The 16,557-nt window shown below is 36.2% G+C and overlaps 3 protein-coding genes across 4 annotated transcripts; 2 read left to right on the top strand and 1 right to left on the bottom strand.

Annotated features, from left to right (window-relative positions):
- Positions 1-884: 884 nt before the first annotated feature.
- LOC125825551 (uncharacterized) lies at positions 885-2,930 on the top strand. The gene is made up of 2 exons (XM_049504880.1): positions 885-1,001; positions 1,992-2,930. Exon 2 carries the CDS (start codon positions 2,130-2,132, stop codon positions 2,712-2,714), a length of 585 nt encoding a protein of 194 aa, XP_049360837.1. The 5' UTR covers positions 885-1,001; positions 1,992-2,129; the 3' UTR covers positions 2,715-2,930.
- A 1,449-nt stretch (positions 2,931-4,379) lies between these two features.
- Positions 4,380-5,660, top strand: LOC125824581 (1-aminocyclopropane-1-carboxylate oxidase homolog 1-like). Its single transcript, XM_049503986.1, has 3 exons — positions 4,380-4,906; positions 4,993-5,314; positions 5,402-5,660. The coding sequence occupies exons 1-3, from the start codon at positions 4,380-4,382 to the stop codon at positions 5,651-5,653; spliced, it is 1,101 nt and encodes a 366-aa protein (XP_049359943.1). The 3' UTR covers positions 5,654-5,660.
- A 411-nt stretch (positions 5,661-6,071) lies between these two features.
- On the bottom strand, positions 6,072-8,282 carry LOC125824413 (cullin-1-like). Of its 2 annotated transcripts, XM_049503798.1 has the most exons (2): positions 6,945-8,282; positions 6,072-6,866 (listed from the first exon to the last, which is right to left on the bottom strand). In XM_049503798.1, the coding sequence occupies exons 1-2, from the start codon at positions 8,280-8,282 to the stop codon at positions 6,072-6,074; spliced, it is 2,133 nt and encodes a 710-aa protein (XP_049359755.1). The 2 variants fall into 2 exon arrangements, with proteins under 2 accessions (XP_049359755.1, XP_049359747.1); XM_049503790.1 differs by having other exon boundaries at positions 6,072-8,282.
- Positions 8,283-16,557: the final 8,275 nt, after the last annotated feature.

Genomic DNA, 16,557 nt, shown 5'->3' with positions numbered 1-16,557 from the left:
ATTTAGTTTTTTAAAATTATTATAACTCAAGTAATGCTTCTTTTTAAAGAAATTATTATTGGGTAATGGCAATACTTACGAGGGTTTGGGTGGCTCGGATTAGAGTCATGATTGAACATGACTCTTACGTGGTGGAGTTAGTTAAAAAATAAAGTTACGTCTTTGCTATTAGCTATAAGTTTTAGCATGATGATAAGCGTTTGACCCTAACAAGTGATATCAAAGCCAAGATTATGGGTTCGATTCCCAAGAAGCAAGTGTTGGGAGGGACTCTTCACATAAATTTAATTATTAAAGGAAAAATTAAAGACTAGTCACTCGAAAGGCCAAGAATAACATAAATTTAATTGTTAGAGGAAAAATTTAAAACTAGTCACTCGAAAGGCCAAAAATTAGAAGGGAAAATTACATGATTAAGCAAACATATATTAGTTAATTACTCATTATAACTAGAGTTTTAGTTAATTACCACTTGCGACTTACATTTAGTGATAATTACGTAGGCAGGGGTTTTGAGTTTGTATAATTCGGATTTTGTATAACTTTTGTATAATGTAATTTTGTATAACATAATTTGTATAACTGTATAAAGTTCAAATATTTGTGTTTGTATAAATTCGTTATTTCGAGTTTATACAAAAACAATTCAATTATACAAACCTGTGAATGATACAAATGAGAGAGGTTAAACTATAGCTACAACTCGTAAATATGCCAAATATAGCTATGGAGCATAATTAAGTTTATTATAATGGCTATTTGCGAAAATACTCTAAATTAAAAATCAACTAGTTCGATGGTCAAAAGTACAACTTTTACGTGGCATTGGGCCGATGTAGGACTGTCAATGAGTCCAATACCCAATTTATGGGCCCAAACCGATTCTTATTTTTTCTCTCAGCCCTAAATTTCAAATTTCACCCGTCTTCTTCGGCAAGTCGACACCGCACTCGCCGGAATCTCTCACGGCGGCGATCTCTTTCTCCGGAGGATTTAAATTCGTAAGTCTCTTCATTTATATATTCCATTCACGAATTTCCTTCCGTTAGTGTTCATGAGCTATAAACCCTACTTTTTTTTTATTTGGTGAAATGTGACTTTTGAATTGGATCTATATGCTGCTTGAAAATCCTCAGGTTCAATTTTTCTTAGCTCTGTGTGAATATTTACGTAGCTGTGCTTCCGCTACCTATAGAAATGATAATTTAAAATCAAAGGAAAACATCATAAGTTTGGCCTATTCAACTGTTAGCGCGACTCTTTTTTTTTTTTAATTGAAAAACTCTTCCTCTTTTGTCTGCTGTGCTTTTGGTTCTTCGTTTAATCTTTGCTTCTTGCTGGAATTTTTTTCTTTTTTCTGCTGCATCTTCGGTATGTTTTCGAAACTGAATTTGGGGTTTTTTTGGGCCTAAAGCCACTGCTTTGAGCTGCCCTTGGGTGTTAGCAGTTAGTACATTATCTGGAATTAATTGTATTCGTCTTTGCAGTCTGCTGCAAGAACAGCAAATGATAGTTCTGTGTTTCCTTTGATAGATGAGCAACTAGTTTTCCTAGTAAAAATGATGTAAAAAAGTACAATTTGAATTTTTTTTTATGGGATGCATTCTTTATTGTCACTTTAGTTTCAGTCTTGTTCATTCTTTGCCGTAGTTGTTATCTGTATGTCACATTTGCCTTTTTTATGTTATTATTGAAGATGAAAACTGGCCTGTTATCCATCTTTAGTGTGTTGCATTGCGTTTATAATACACTGATGATTGTGTCAATCTAAAGTCATATATTCTCCCTGATTTTAGTTATATCACTGTAAAGCTTCATTTCAACTTGTAAATTTTAGGAACTTTTATTAGTGGCCGTTCATAAACTAAACCAATGAAAGTTTTAGTTTCTGAGCAATTAATGTGTTTGTGTCTATTGATTAATAGGGTGATTGGACTGTATTTTTCGTTTCTATTATATCAGCTGAATGTCGAATTTTCTTTTCAAGGCAGGAGTGTAAAGCACAATCTTTACCAAGTGGTTGAAGTGGAAATTATCTGTGTTCTTTTGCATTAGCACAACACGCGTATGAAATTCTGATCAAGCTAGCATCATTTGCAATTCATTGCTTGGAAAGTGATATCTTAAGCATGAAGCTCATTGCACGGTTAAGACCCATCCAAACCTGTACAGCTCTACGTGAAATTATAGGGCCTTTGCAGTCTCGTTCATTTCAACCTGATTTTGTCCCCAGAGATCCCAATGCCAAGCCCATAAGGTACAAATATCCTGCTGCATATGATCCATATGGCCCTAGACCCCCACCATCAGACAAGATAGTTCAGCTTGCTGAACGTATTGCTGCTTTAGCCCCAGAAGAACGTAGACAAATTGGTCCTTTACTCCGGGAGATACTAAGGCACCCTAATTTGAAACAAATTTCAGTAGAAGGCATGGATTTGGGTGCAATGGGAGGAGCAGGTGGTGGACCGGCAAAGGCTGAGGAGAAGAAGGTTGAGAAAACAGCATTTGACGTCAAGTTGGAGAAATTTGATGCAGCTGCAAAAATCAAGGTGATCAAAGAGGTTAGATCCTTCACGAGTCTAGGTCTAAAGGAAGCCAAGGAACTGGTCGAAAAGGCTCCTGCTATACTTAAGCAAGGAGTAACCAAAGAGGAGGCTAATGAAATCATAGAAAAGATCAAAGCTGTTGGAGGAGTCGCGGTTATGGAGTAATAACCTCTGTTGGATTTAGCAGGTTCCCTTATCCTGCCAAAATTAACATAATTTCTCTTTGTTGGATTTCGTTTCTTGGTTTAGGACAATCGCGTTTTGTTTAGTAGGTTCTGTGGAATTATCTGGCTTTTTACAGCTTTAAACCCATTACACCATATAGGCATGGTGATCACAAGATTTTGTATCTGATCTTGCTGCTAGACTATTAAGAATTCGAAATAATCCCGTGGAATTAGTCCAGGTGCACGTGAGCTTGCCCCAACAGTCCAATACTAGAATCTGTCTTACAATGGTTTTTGCTTGATTTTATCAAATCAGACTTACTTATTAGTCACTTTGTATATCACCTTACAGTCAAAAAAGGGAAGAAGTTACTTATTATGTTATCTTCTTTCTCATATCTATCTCTTGTAGGTGATTGAATTTTTCATGGATAGTAAATTGGGTGAATGAAAGAGTTGCTGGTTACATAAGTTACTAACAACTAATGACCACTTTCTTCCACAATTGATGAGAGTAAAGAGACACAAATATAATGTCCGTCAATATACATAGCATGATACATAATGTGTGACATATGATATATTTTTATTAATATTAAAATATCGCACTATTATTATATCATTCATATCACATGGCTCTTTAACATAAAATATGTACGTTATGGGCTAAATGTCCGTATCAACTAGCAGAAGCTTTATTTTTAAACATAGAACTGATCTTAAAAAATGATTAATTTAATTATAATAATTAGGTTAATTAGTAAACAAATGCAACAAGATTAGACAACAAATCTTCGTGATTCCATTAATAACTCAACACACACGTGTGAAAATCGACGAGAAAAGACTTATTTATGCCATGTTGATCAAAATAGTAGAAGAAAAGTATAATTGGAAAACATTCTGCTAGCCCAAGATTGTTAACTAAGATCAGAAGATTCAACTAAAGAAGAAGAAACTAGAAAGGAGAAGGAAGAGTTTGGAAGACCTAACTATGTACAAGTTCATTCCGTGTTTATACTTAACATGGATGGTTCTAGATACAACGAGATCTAAACTATTTTATAATTTTCTACAAATATTTGATTCTCTAGAACATCTACAAGAAAATTCACTATCTTCACTCTGGATATTTCTACAAGATGTTTATCCTAGATTCTACACTAGACTATGTATTCTAAAAAATTCAACTTTAACTTTTTCACATGTTATCAGTTAAAAGTTTGGTTCATCTATGTCTTTTCTGTTTAAGATATGAACATACATGCACCCATAATATAAAAACCATAAACTCAGGTATTTGCATTGAAGCTGTCCAGGTATTTGCATTGAAGCTTCATGATAGGACAAAACTACAGACTGAAATTATTATTATTTCATTCATATCACATGGAATGTTATCAACTAGCAGAAGCATTATTTGCATTGAAGCTTCATGATAGGACAAAACTACAGACTGAAATTATTATATTTCATTCATATCACATGGAATGTTATCAACTAGCAGAAGCATTATTTTTAAACTCAGTTCCAATCTTCAAACATTAGCATATATATATACACTTAGGTGATGTGCAAATTAATTTGTATATGTGTGTATCTTTAACTTTTTACAAGGTAGATTTAACTTAAAATCTGAGATTTAGACAAAAGCATAAGAAAAATGGGAGTGATGAAGATCAACACAAATGAAGCAGAGTATGAAAGAATGGCTGAACTACAAGCCTTTGATAAGACGAAAGCCGGTGTTAAGGGACTAGTCGATGCAGGTATAACCAAAGTACCAAGAATGTTTGTACAACCATCAAAGATTGAAGATTCAAGAAGTCACAACAAGAAGTTCATTAAGTTTCCAATAATTGATCTTGATGGCATCATGGAAGATCCGATCAAACGAAAGAACATAGTCCAAGAAATTGGCCATGCATCCGAGAGTTGGGGTTTCTTTCAAGTGATCAATCATGGGATTCCTAGTCATGTTATGGATGCAATGAAAGACGGTGTTACCAGGTTCTTTGAGCAAGATACTGAGGTGAAGAAGCAGTGGTATACACGAGACTTGACAAAAGAGTTCACATTTAACAGTAATTTTGATCTGTTTACAGCACCAGTAACCAACTGGAAGGACACTTTTCGTGCCACTATAGCTCCTATACCTCCAAAGCCCGAACAACTCCCTTCTGTCTGCAGGTATTATGGTCAAACAAACAACATCGTTATAGAGAGATTTGAATATTGTATTGTATTTTAATTTGCTTATTGTGCATTTGTGATAGGGATATTCTCCTCGAGTACACGAACCAAGTGATGACATTAGGTGACACTCTATTGGAACTAGTGTCCGAGGCTATTGGCCTCGAACCAAACCACCTCAAGGATATGGGTTGTGCAGAGGGGCTTCTTGCTATAGGCCAATATTATCCAGCATGTCCACAACCTGAACTTACTCTAGGCATCAGTAAGCATGCTGACATCGACTTCCTCACCGTGCTTCTCCAAGACAACATAGGCGGTCTCCAAGTCCTACATCAGAACCATTGGGTAGATGTTCCCCCTACTCCCGGAGCGCTCGTGGTCAATATAGGAGATCTTCTACAGGCAAGTAATGTTACATTTATCATATACCTGTTTCAGAAACATAATTATCTTATAACTTAATGATATTTTTGACTCGATCATTTTCAGCTTATAACGAATGACAAGTTCAAAAGTGTTGATCATAGAGTACTGGCAAATAAAGTTGGACCAAGAATATCGTTGGCATGCTTCTTCATGACGAATTGTGTGACAACACATAGGCTGTATGGACCTATAAAGGAGCTGATATCGGAACAGAATCCTCCGAAGTACAGGGAAACAACGATTAAGGAGTTCACAACTTATTTCAATAACAAAGGGCTGGATGGCACTTCAGCTCTGTTGCATTTTAGACTTTAGACTAAATTGTTCAGCAATTATCATCGCGAATGTAACAGGTAAGGTATGTGTTGGAATAGTTGTGGAATTGAGAGATATTGAATCAAATAAGGTTGTTTGTACAACTATTTATGTCAAATTATGTATGTTTATTACGTTACCATCAATAAACTCTACAAGTAATTTTCATGATTATGCTTAGAAGCACTTGAATTATTTGATTCAATTAGAGAAACTCAATAAGATGTACAATTCATACAAGTTGATAACAGTATGAAGAAAGGAGCAGAATCACCCAAAACTACTTATAATAGTAAGAAACAAATTAAACTAAGACAAAAAAAAATTATTCACATATGAAATACGACAAACAAATCCTAACTAGACATAATTAAATAAAAACCAAAAATAACAAATCCTAAATAACTAGATTACTGGTTTAGGCTAAATACTTGAACAAATTTGGGTTCTCTTGGTCTCTTTCCAAGTAATCTCTAGTGATGAGATCTTCCATTTGTTTTTTGATTGCTTTTAAGTCAGGCTTAAACATTGAGCTCAAATGCTCAACACACTCTGCTACTAGTTGTTGATGAGGAAGAACTTTCCGACTCTTCATAATACGCACAATACAAGCATCAATTGCATAACGTCTATCTTTGCCTACATCCTCGACCACCTTTTTCCTTTCATCCACAGGAGGTAATGGGACCCTAATCCGTCTCATCCTGTCAGTGAACTTGGAGTTGAATTCAAAATGATCAGATGACGAAACAGTTGTATTACTAGGCTCCTTAATCAGAATTTTATACTTGGCACATGAAAGGGATTGAAGCAATCTGATCAAGTCATCATCAGCCAAATTTAACTGACTTTTGATTTCTGAGTAACTCAATCTATCTGACGAATTAAACAATAACAGAACAGCAGCCTGATATGTTCCCAGAATCAGTTCAATTGTTTTTGAATCAAACTTCCCATTGACGTTGCACGTACCCAATGAATAAATCCATGTCAATTTCCTGTGTTTCGTTTTTGTCTGATAGAATTCGTTGAAGACTTGTACACACTTAGCCATCTCCACAGGGAGACTCAAATCACAAGATTTATAACTAGGCCAGAACCCACTTGTAAGAACTGTGACAGAGAAATCAATTCCAGGACTCGAGTTGTTGCTGAGATATTCTTGAAAATTGTTCTGATTTTCCTTAGCCAAAGTCAAGTCTGTCAGCATTCCCTCCATTTTTGATGTAAACTGTCCACCACACTGTTGCTTTAGCTTTGTTAAGATTAGCCTTTCGTGGTCATCATTCGCACTTTTATCAAAGAGTAATCTACGAGAAAGCTTCTTCCTGCAGAACTCCGCGAAAAGGTCTTTGTCATTAATGTATGCGAGAAGCTTTACCACCTTCTCCAACGTCTCCTCAATAGCATCATCACTGAGTTTTTCACTTCCACCTTTTTTAAGAATATTATCACAATAAGAAGCAAGGAGCTCTGCACTTGAACAACCAGATACAATCTTATTACAAAACACCTCAAATGCCTCCTTGAGAGCCTTATGAAACAGAGAGTTATTAGCAAAACAGTTTGTAACATAAGCCATATACTTATCGTAAAGCTCAATCAACTTTCTAACAAAGAATGGAGTTTCAGACTTGCTATTTGTCGTATCTTCAGCCTGTTGCACTAAGACCATGCCTTCAGCAACGACGTGCTGCTTAAACATAATTGAAACAGGTTTCAATCCCTTGTCGATTCTGTGGAATAGCCTATACATTCGAGATAAATCCTCTACCTTATCATCTCTAAGCAATACTCGACATCCAGAATGCTCCTTCTCAAGTAACTCATTCGTATATACAACCAACAATTCGTTTTGCACTTTCTCTAAAAGTTTCGTCTCACTAACAACATGGAGATAATGAGACACTCTATCTTTCTCTTTTTTCAAGCAGTCCTCTGCCTTCAACATATAATCAGGACACGAATCTTCCACAATCCAACTTGAAGCTTTTCGAGAATAATAAGCTGCAGTATGTTTAAGCATTGCATCTTCAAAATCATTCTCGTAATACTCCATATTCCCCATTCCAATTCCAACGAATATATCAAGCACATTCTTCAATAAACCTCTGTCAATCTGCTCACCTTCGCGTTCTTGTTCAATCAAGACAATAACTGCATCTCTAGCTTTATCCTTCAACTCCTCATAAACCAGATCACGAAAGCACATCAGACCAACTTCAGCAAGTCCAGGTAGAGATCTTCGACCAATAAAATATCGTTCCAGATAATGGAAGAAGCGTGAAAGCCACCTAATCATAGTTTTGTGATTCGCCCATCTTTTCACAATCTCCCTCAATATGAACTCATCGTGTCTCTCTCGTAAAGAGGGCAGAACTGAATAATTGATATAGTCTACAATTGATTGCCTGTGCTTATCATACAAGTGTTGTGAGTAATCATTATTATTTGGCAGCGGCATATTCTGTGTGCACATGTTAAATATAGTTGTATAGAGCATCATATACTCTTTAGAGTCGAAAGAAAGCTCTTCTCCTTCTAAAATTTTCTTCAATTTAGTGATTCCCTTTTGCATAAAATTCCATCCTTCCTCAAACTCAATAATCTTCACCTCGCTCATTGCCATCTTAGAACCACGTATTTTACGTCCACCGGAGATAAGATCGATCACCGGAGAGCTGAATCACAATCACCGGAGTTTTATTTATAAACTCAAAAGCTGTTGAATGTGACTTCAACTTCTCTCTATTCTGTATATAGAAAATATTGAGCAAAACCCCTATTTATAATAGTAAGAAACCAAATTAAACTATGATTAAAAAATCTATTTGTATATGAACTAGGACAAATAGACATAATTAAATAAATACTTAAAATAACAAATTCTAAATAAATTAGGATTTCTATTCCAACGCATCTAGTACCCTCCTTCCAAAAATATTATTAGCTCTATTTGTCCCTTTAATATTGTTATTATTTAAAAGGTGATGAATTAAGAAAATAGAAAAGTCGATCAAAATAGATATTAATCAAGATAAGACTAAAGAGCTGAGTTTACACTTTTTTTAATTTGTCAACATTTCTTTCTTTTTTATACTCTTATATTTTTTTGACGTATGTCATCTCTCAAAATCACACGTAGTTGATATTTTTCTATCTATTCAAATATTGATGGATAGTTTTACTTGATATATTTGTAATTTTTCATCTATTAAAACATAATGAATAAAGTTACTCTCTACATGTATGAGGTATCACAAAAATTAATTAAAATTTACTAAATTAGTTCATTGGATCGTGAATATCTCGTGAAATTAATCGAGATGTATATACATAACCTAACTCATACCCTATAGTTATCGAGTAAATCACAAGTAAAAAGTAGAACACAAATTTCTCCTTTCTTTTTTTAAAATTATTTAAAAGGTGATAAAGTAAGAAAATATAAATGTCCACCAGAATAGATAGCCATCCTATTATTGTACAATAGTGTAAAATAAATTAAGCAAGAAAGATATTAATCAAGATATGACTTAATAACTACGTTTACTAAAATTAAGTATTTTTCATACAAAGAAGAAAATATTTTATATCTTATAATTTGCTACTTAAGATCGCTCAAGTATCCTATAGCATGGGCGGATCCACGTATATATGTGAGGGTGCATATGCACTTGTTAACTTCAAAACAAAATAATGCAAATCTATATATATATATAAAGCTGGATAATAAAATAGTGATGTGACACCTTTCATTAGCCAGCATTGACATTTATCTTTTTTCTGTTTTTTCCGATTTTTTTAAAACTTTTTCTTTATTTCTTATATCAAGTTTAATGTTCAGATTCCTAAAAGACCATATTAAAGAGGTAGACATTCACGTAGTAAAAGTTGTCATCAATTCGCTTAAATTTTCTGCTACTTCTCCCATTCTTTACCTTTTACAATAGCATTTAAATTGTCATTAATGTGGTTATCCATTATAAACTAATTTAGCATTTTATAATTAGACATTTATAGTTACGTTATTTCTTATCAGAATCATATCTCATAAAGTTTTGTTTAATACAAATGAAGTGATTATCTTCTTTTTTTCTTTAAATAATTTGGGTAGAGATTACAATGTGAGATCCCAACTCTACAAAACAAAGTGGGAGGTAGCCAACCAACTAAGCTACTGTTCGCAACAAATTTCCTTAAGCGCTGAAAATCAATTGCAAGCAAAACAAATAAAAGAAAAATGTTATTTTTATTGATGAATCGTTGTGAGTACAATTCTGTTGTTCTCTTGATTCTCTCTCCTAAGATTCTCCAAGATTCGAGGGCCTTCAGTAGCGTATTTCTTGAAATATTGGATAATGTAGACCTCCTTGAGATGTTGTCGATCTCCGGGAACGTCGAAAAGCGCTTCGTCGTTTCAAGTCGATCTCCGGGAAGAACTCCGTTGATGACTCCTTCGAAGAGCTATGTAGTTGATGGTGTAGCTTCCTCCAATTGCAGAATGCTTGTTGAAGAGTTTTCTCGATCCCCCTTAGAATGTCATGTCCATCCCCTATTTATAGTTGTAGGGGGTGGATAAGGTTGCTTGTAATTGGCCAAAGAATGTCATTTTGACACTGGCGGATTGCGATTGGTTCTTGCATTTGACTAGGACTACCACCTCATTTGGACACGTGGCGTCACCTTGTTGGTCTTGGATGCCTAGTCACTGTGACACGTGGCATGAGTTTGGGCTTCAAGGTGAAATGGACCTTGAATTTGAATTTAATAAGATGAACTTATTTATTTGTAAAGCCCAAATTAATCATTCAGCCCAAATGAACATGGACTTAATTCAAATTTTGTATGAATTTGATCCAATACAATTTATGTGTCTACAAATGCCCCTTACTTCGAGACTTGTCGACATGTATTCATGAATGTGTGTGTGTGTGTGTTTATTTTTTTTTGAGACTTGTCAACGTGTAGGCTTGTCGAATTTGACGACGAATGTTGAAGCCTTCGTGAATGCATTTTCATTTTCTGAGACTTCTCAACGTGTAGGCTTGCCGAATTTGACGACTAGAGTTGAAGTCTTCATGAATGCATTGTTGAGACTTCAAGAGTATTTATTTCTTGTTGTCGTATTATAACTAAGCCACTACAAATGATTTGCTTGTAGTGATCTCAATTTTTTAAACATTCTTGCTCGACAACCACATGAACCCTCTATATTGATTTCAAATAGATGGGTCTAGTGAGTAGTAACATTATTTTTTCATCTGATCTTCCTTGCAAGGTGTGAAAAAAAAAACAAGAAGATTGGTTGGATTTTGAAAATAAAAAAGAATATCAACTTTCCTTTATCCAAGTCAATGAAGATATTCTTCTTTCCTTATCTCTTTGGTTCATCCTTCCATATTGGTGTGGCTTCAAAATGGACATGAAATATCTCAACCAAATCAGATTTTCATTTTCTAAATTCACCTTATTAAGCTTTGTGGGAGGATTAGAAATCTTTCACAAGAATCCCTATATAATCCCCTCCAATGCACAAAGAATTTCATCGCACAAAATTCTAGACGCTGCAAAAAAAAAAAAAAAAGTTATCCGAGTGTATTTAACTCTTCAGTTGCAACGTTGCTTGTTTTTTATCAAATCCATAGACGTAGCCTCCCTCATATCTCGAAAGACACTTTAAGCAAAGTACCCTTGCTATTTTCTCAGGTAACTTTGAACCTTGTTTAGCAGTAACCCGTTTTGATGGTTCAGCTTTGCGCGCCTGTAGTGTAAAATCCATATCTAATTGTAGAAAAATCAAAATCGCAAGCCGTTTGGTTTTTCTGAAACTAGAAACATGGTACTACGACATATAAAATATTTGTAGCCAAATTCTTTTTCAATTGCTACAGTTTTGATCTTCAAGTTTGAACCCGTTTCTGATTGACAGATTTGCGCGTCCATAGTGTAAAATTCATTTCTAATTGTAGGAAAATCGAAATAGCAAGCCGTTTGATTTTTCCGAAACTAGAAACATGGAACTACGACATATAAAATATTTGTGCCAAATTCTTTGTCAATTGCTACAGTTTTAATTTTCAAGGTTGAACTCATTTCTGATGGTCAGATCTTTTTGTCTTTTGATTACTCCGATCGTGTTTTCGCCAATGTAACCTCCTTTTTTTTTTTTTCAGAGCCACGTTGTGCAATCTTGATTTCCAGCAGCGACAATGGACTTTAGTGACCGAGATGTGCCATACCCTTGCCTTGAAATCGTGGAGAACAAGCAACATTCGCGCGCCAAAGTTCTCACCTTGAAAGTTCATCCTCCGGTGATCGGCGCCTTCCCACTTATTAGAAAGATGCTGGACACTTCTCATCATCTCCCAGATTGGTCGTCAACAAAAACGAAGGATGTTACGGACAATTTCTCTGGTAATGTCACAACTAAAAAAGTTCTCCTCTTGAGGTCTTCCACTCATCAAAACGTTGGTGTTGCCATCCCTCCTCGTCGTGATGAACATCTTAGCAGTTGGTGTGTTCCTTCTTCTGGGTTTGGTGAGGTTCGCTATACGTCTGACTATTGGGAGTGGGTAGAGGATGTGCTTGCCCGCTGCAAGGAGACTTTGGATAACATCAAGACTTATGATGCTATCTTTGCTTCAATGTTCACATACGATCACAACGAAAATGTTCTCCAGGCCTTTTGCGAGAATTGGCGTCCATCCAATAATACAGTCTCTACCTTCGTCGGAGAGTTGTCTATTTCTTTATGGGATTTGAGAACCATTGGAGGTCTTCCTGTTCATGGCTCCTTTTATGATGAAGTTATACCCTCAGCAAAGGAGTTGACACATGTAGATGATCAAGGGAAGTCTTTTCTTCCAAGCAGCTGCTCCTTCTTGTTTTCAGCGTTCTACCGACTTACCAAAGGTGCCATCGACGAAGTCTCTTTTTGAGAATGGACAAAGTTTTGGTTTAGAGGGCTGAGAAAATATGCCGAGCCTTCACCAAGGACGTCTAAGAATCGCACAAAACCAAGGATGAATCATGATCCTTCTGGAAATATTGACATGAGCTTTTTGCCTCGAACCGAAGAAGAGAATGCTCCTTTTGTCGAGCTAGGCGTAGAAGAATCATTCAGAGATGAGACTTATCTGGCAGCTTTTCTCGCATTGGCTTTGCAAGTTTGTTCTTCCTAACAGGAAAGCTGATTGTATTCGTGCTAGTGTCTTCAAAGTTGCAAGCTTGATGGCTCATGGAGAAATATTTTCTTTGGCGGTTCCGGTCCTAGCAAGCATCTATCGCGGTCTCAGGGATATATCCACTTCTTCAAACTTGGGTGCCTGCAATACATTACTTCCCCTCCATTAGGTATATGGATGGATATGTGAGTATTTTGAGACCTACTTCCGTGTTACCCGTCCTCAACGAGGTGTGCGAATGTGGCAGATTTCTGGAGAAAAGATGGCGAAACATTTTGACCTTGTTGACGCTTGCAAGTTATTTCAACAAGTGAATATGCATGACCTCCACAATCTGGCCATGCTACAAGGAAATGAGCTGCATATTGATGATAGTGGAAAATTGTCCACTTCCTGGAGCGATTTCCTTATAGGACTTCGTTCAAGTTTTGTCACTTTGAGGCTGGATGATGAACTGATTGTGGAGCCTTATAGCCCTCACCGATTCAGTCGACAATTTGGATATTGTCAAGACATTCCTGGTGCACTCATAGAACACCATTATGATGGTTCACTGCTAGCTTTGGTGCAACGTAACTATGGGATTCATGTGTTCATCTTGGGAGCTCTTCGAAGATCATCATACCGATGCGTCCATCCAATAAGGGGTCTTTAATGACTCGTGAGTATTCAGAGTGGTGGCCATCCCATCGAGAGATTCTACTGAGACGAAGTACCCACATAATTTTGAGAGGTCCGAAAAAAAATGATGTTTCTTTACCAACCAAAGGAGAACAACTTCAAGAAAAGCTTCCTCACTCTTTAAAGTCCAATGTGACACCAAATATCCCTCTGCAATCTGTCAGAGTTGTTTCCAAGTCTAAAAGTTCGAAGGGAAAGGCTACACATGTGGATAACGGAGTTAAGGGTCCTTTACAGACTCCTAAGGCTGCCAGCCTCACTGATAAAGAGGTGATCGATGTAACTCTCAAGAGGAAGAAACTTCCAGCTCATCGGAGAAAGGTGTTGTAAAGTCACTCAGCATTGCACCATTTTGTAGCAACACGTCAAAAACGTCTATTTCACTCCATGAGATTGACATTAGTACTAGTGCAGCCTCGTGCTCCAATGAGAGCATTGTTAGCCAAGAGTTACACTGGAAGCGTTTGAAGAAAAAGCCTAAGGACTTGAACACTCAACAATGTGAGTTCGCTGAATTGGATTCCATTAGTATTGATATTGCAATCTTTGAAGATGGTGCTGCTGGTTCTACAATGCCCTTGACAGAATTGGCACATCAGGTAAAAGTCATCTCTTGAATATTTCTCTAAACTTGCCTGCCCCTTTTTTATTTAATCATTAGATATTAATTTTTTTTTTTAATTATCCAGTTGGGTCTTGGGGACATTCCTAGCGATGTAGATGTATTTGAAGATTGTATCATAAGCTCGAATTCCCTCAATGTGGCGAAAAATCCTCACCTCCCTCTTGTCAAAGTTAAGAGTCAAGCTGCAAAAGAGATTCAACTGTCAAAGCCGACAGTCCCTTTTTCTGAAAAGGTTGAAACTTCTCAAAATATCTCAACTACTAATGTGGAGGTTGTTGAAACTTCTCAAATTGGTTGTTCAGATGTTTCCAAGGATTTGGTCCGCCCTTTGCTGGGAATTGCCTCTAATTTTGAACCACAAAAGACTATTTCTAGCTTCAACTTATCTTACATTTCTGGAATGTGGCGTACCTTATGTGAGTGTATTACTCAATTCTCTGTTGAATCTTCAGAGAACCTCAAAGAGTTGGAGGCAGGTGTTGCCATGATTCTTAAAGGGCTTCGAGAAGTTAACATCATCAACCTTTCCCCTTTAGAGGTTCTTCTTGAAGATTTTTTCAAGAAACATAGAGATTACGATGCTGCAAGGCTGTCCACTTCTCAAAAGATAACAAGGGATTCTCATCAAGAGTTTCTTTCTACTGCACAACAATGTCTTGATACCGCAAATGAGGTCATGAGCTTTTTCCTTAGTCTTCTTCCTGCATAAGGATATTCTCTTTCATTTTCTTGTTCTATTGTGTATCTTTTTTTTTTTTTGTCTTGTTTGTTTTCTGGAACATTGCTATGATGTAGTGACAGTCCTTCTTGAATGAATAAAAGTGTTGTATTTTTTTTTTCTTAAATGCCTTCTTTTATTTCTCTATTTCAAACGACTGTCGTGTGATTTGTAACTTACTCTATATTACGGACAACTTTCCCCAAGATTTCAGCTTTGAGCTCTTATGTTTGAAATTCAATAACTCGTAGTAGGAACATTCAAATAGCGAGTGTTTCATTTCATTGGAAAGATAACTCACACCAATACAATATATGTGAAACTCATGACCGAAAGATTTCCAGGTTAGTACGACTATTATTCCAAAGTTAGCTCGAATGTTGCTTTGACCGACTTTTCAGCTTTGAGCACCTGCAGTAGGAAACCAATAACTCGATGTGGGAGCATCGAAATAACATGACTCTTCTTTCTTTGGAAGCATAACTCATAGAAATACAACATAGGTAAAAATCATGGCTAAAAGATCTCCAGATTAGTACAGATGTATTTTTCAAGTCAACTTAAATTCTGCCTCGCTCAACTCTTCAGCTTCGAGCGACTTTGGGAGAAAATCAATAACTCGGCGTAGGAGCCTCGAAATGATGCGATTTTTGTTCCTTTGGAAACATAACTCATAGACGTACAACATTTATAAAAATCACGTCCTAAAGCTTTCGAGATTAGTACAGATATATTTTCAAAGTTAGCTCGAATTCTGTCTCCCTGAACTCTTCAGCTTTGAGCAATTTTGGGAGAAAATCAATAGCTCGGCGTAAAAGCCTTGAAATGATGTGATTTCATTGGAAAGATAACTCACACCAATACAATATATGTGAAACTCATGACCGAAAGATTTCCAGGTTAGTACGACTATTATTCCAAAGTTAGCTCGAATGCTGCCATGACCGACTTTTCAGTTTTGAGCACCTGCAGTAGGAAACCAATAACTCGATGTGGGATCATCGAAATAGCATAACTCATAGAAATACAACATGTGTAAAAATCATGGCTAAAAGATCTCCAGATTAGTACAGATGTATTTTTAAAGTCAACTTAAATTCTGCCTCGCTCAACTCTTCAGCTTCGAGCGACTTTGGGAGAAAATCAATAACTCGGCGTAGGAGCCTCGAAATGATGCGATTCTTGTTCCTTTGGAAGCATAACTCATAGACGTACAACATTTATAAAAATCACGTCCTAAAGCTTTCGAGATTAGTACAGATATATTTTCAAAGTTAGCTCGAATTCTGTCTCCCTGAACTCTTCAGCTTTGAGCAATTTTGAGAGAAAATCAATAGCTCGGCGTAGGAGCCTTGAAATGATGTGATTCTTATTCCGTTGGAAGCATAAATCATAGACGTACAACATATGTAAAAATCACAGCCAAAAGTTTCCAGATTAGCACAGATATATTTTCAAAGTCAGCTCAAATTCTGCCTCGCTAAACTCTTCAGCTTTGAACAACTTTGGGAGAAAGTCAACAATTCGGCGTAGGAGCCTCAGAATGATGCGATCCTTTTTCTGTGGGAAGCATAACTTATAGAAAAACAACATTTATAAAAATCATGGTCAAAAGATCTCCAGATTTATACAAATATATTTTCAAAGTTAGCTTGAATTCTGAAACTATGTGATTCTTATTTCATTTTGAGGA

Source organism: Solanum verrucosum, unplaced genomic scaffold, assembly GCF_900185275.1.
Source record: "Solanum verrucosum unplaced genomic scaffold, falcon-dt-bn FXZP01000125.1, whole genome shotgun sequence".
NCBI lineage: Eukaryota > Viridiplantae > Streptophyta > Magnoliopsida > Solanales > Solanaceae > Solanum > Solanum verrucosum.
Note: the sequence above shows the minus strand (reverse complement) of the source record. Positions and strands in the feature narration are given on the sequence as shown.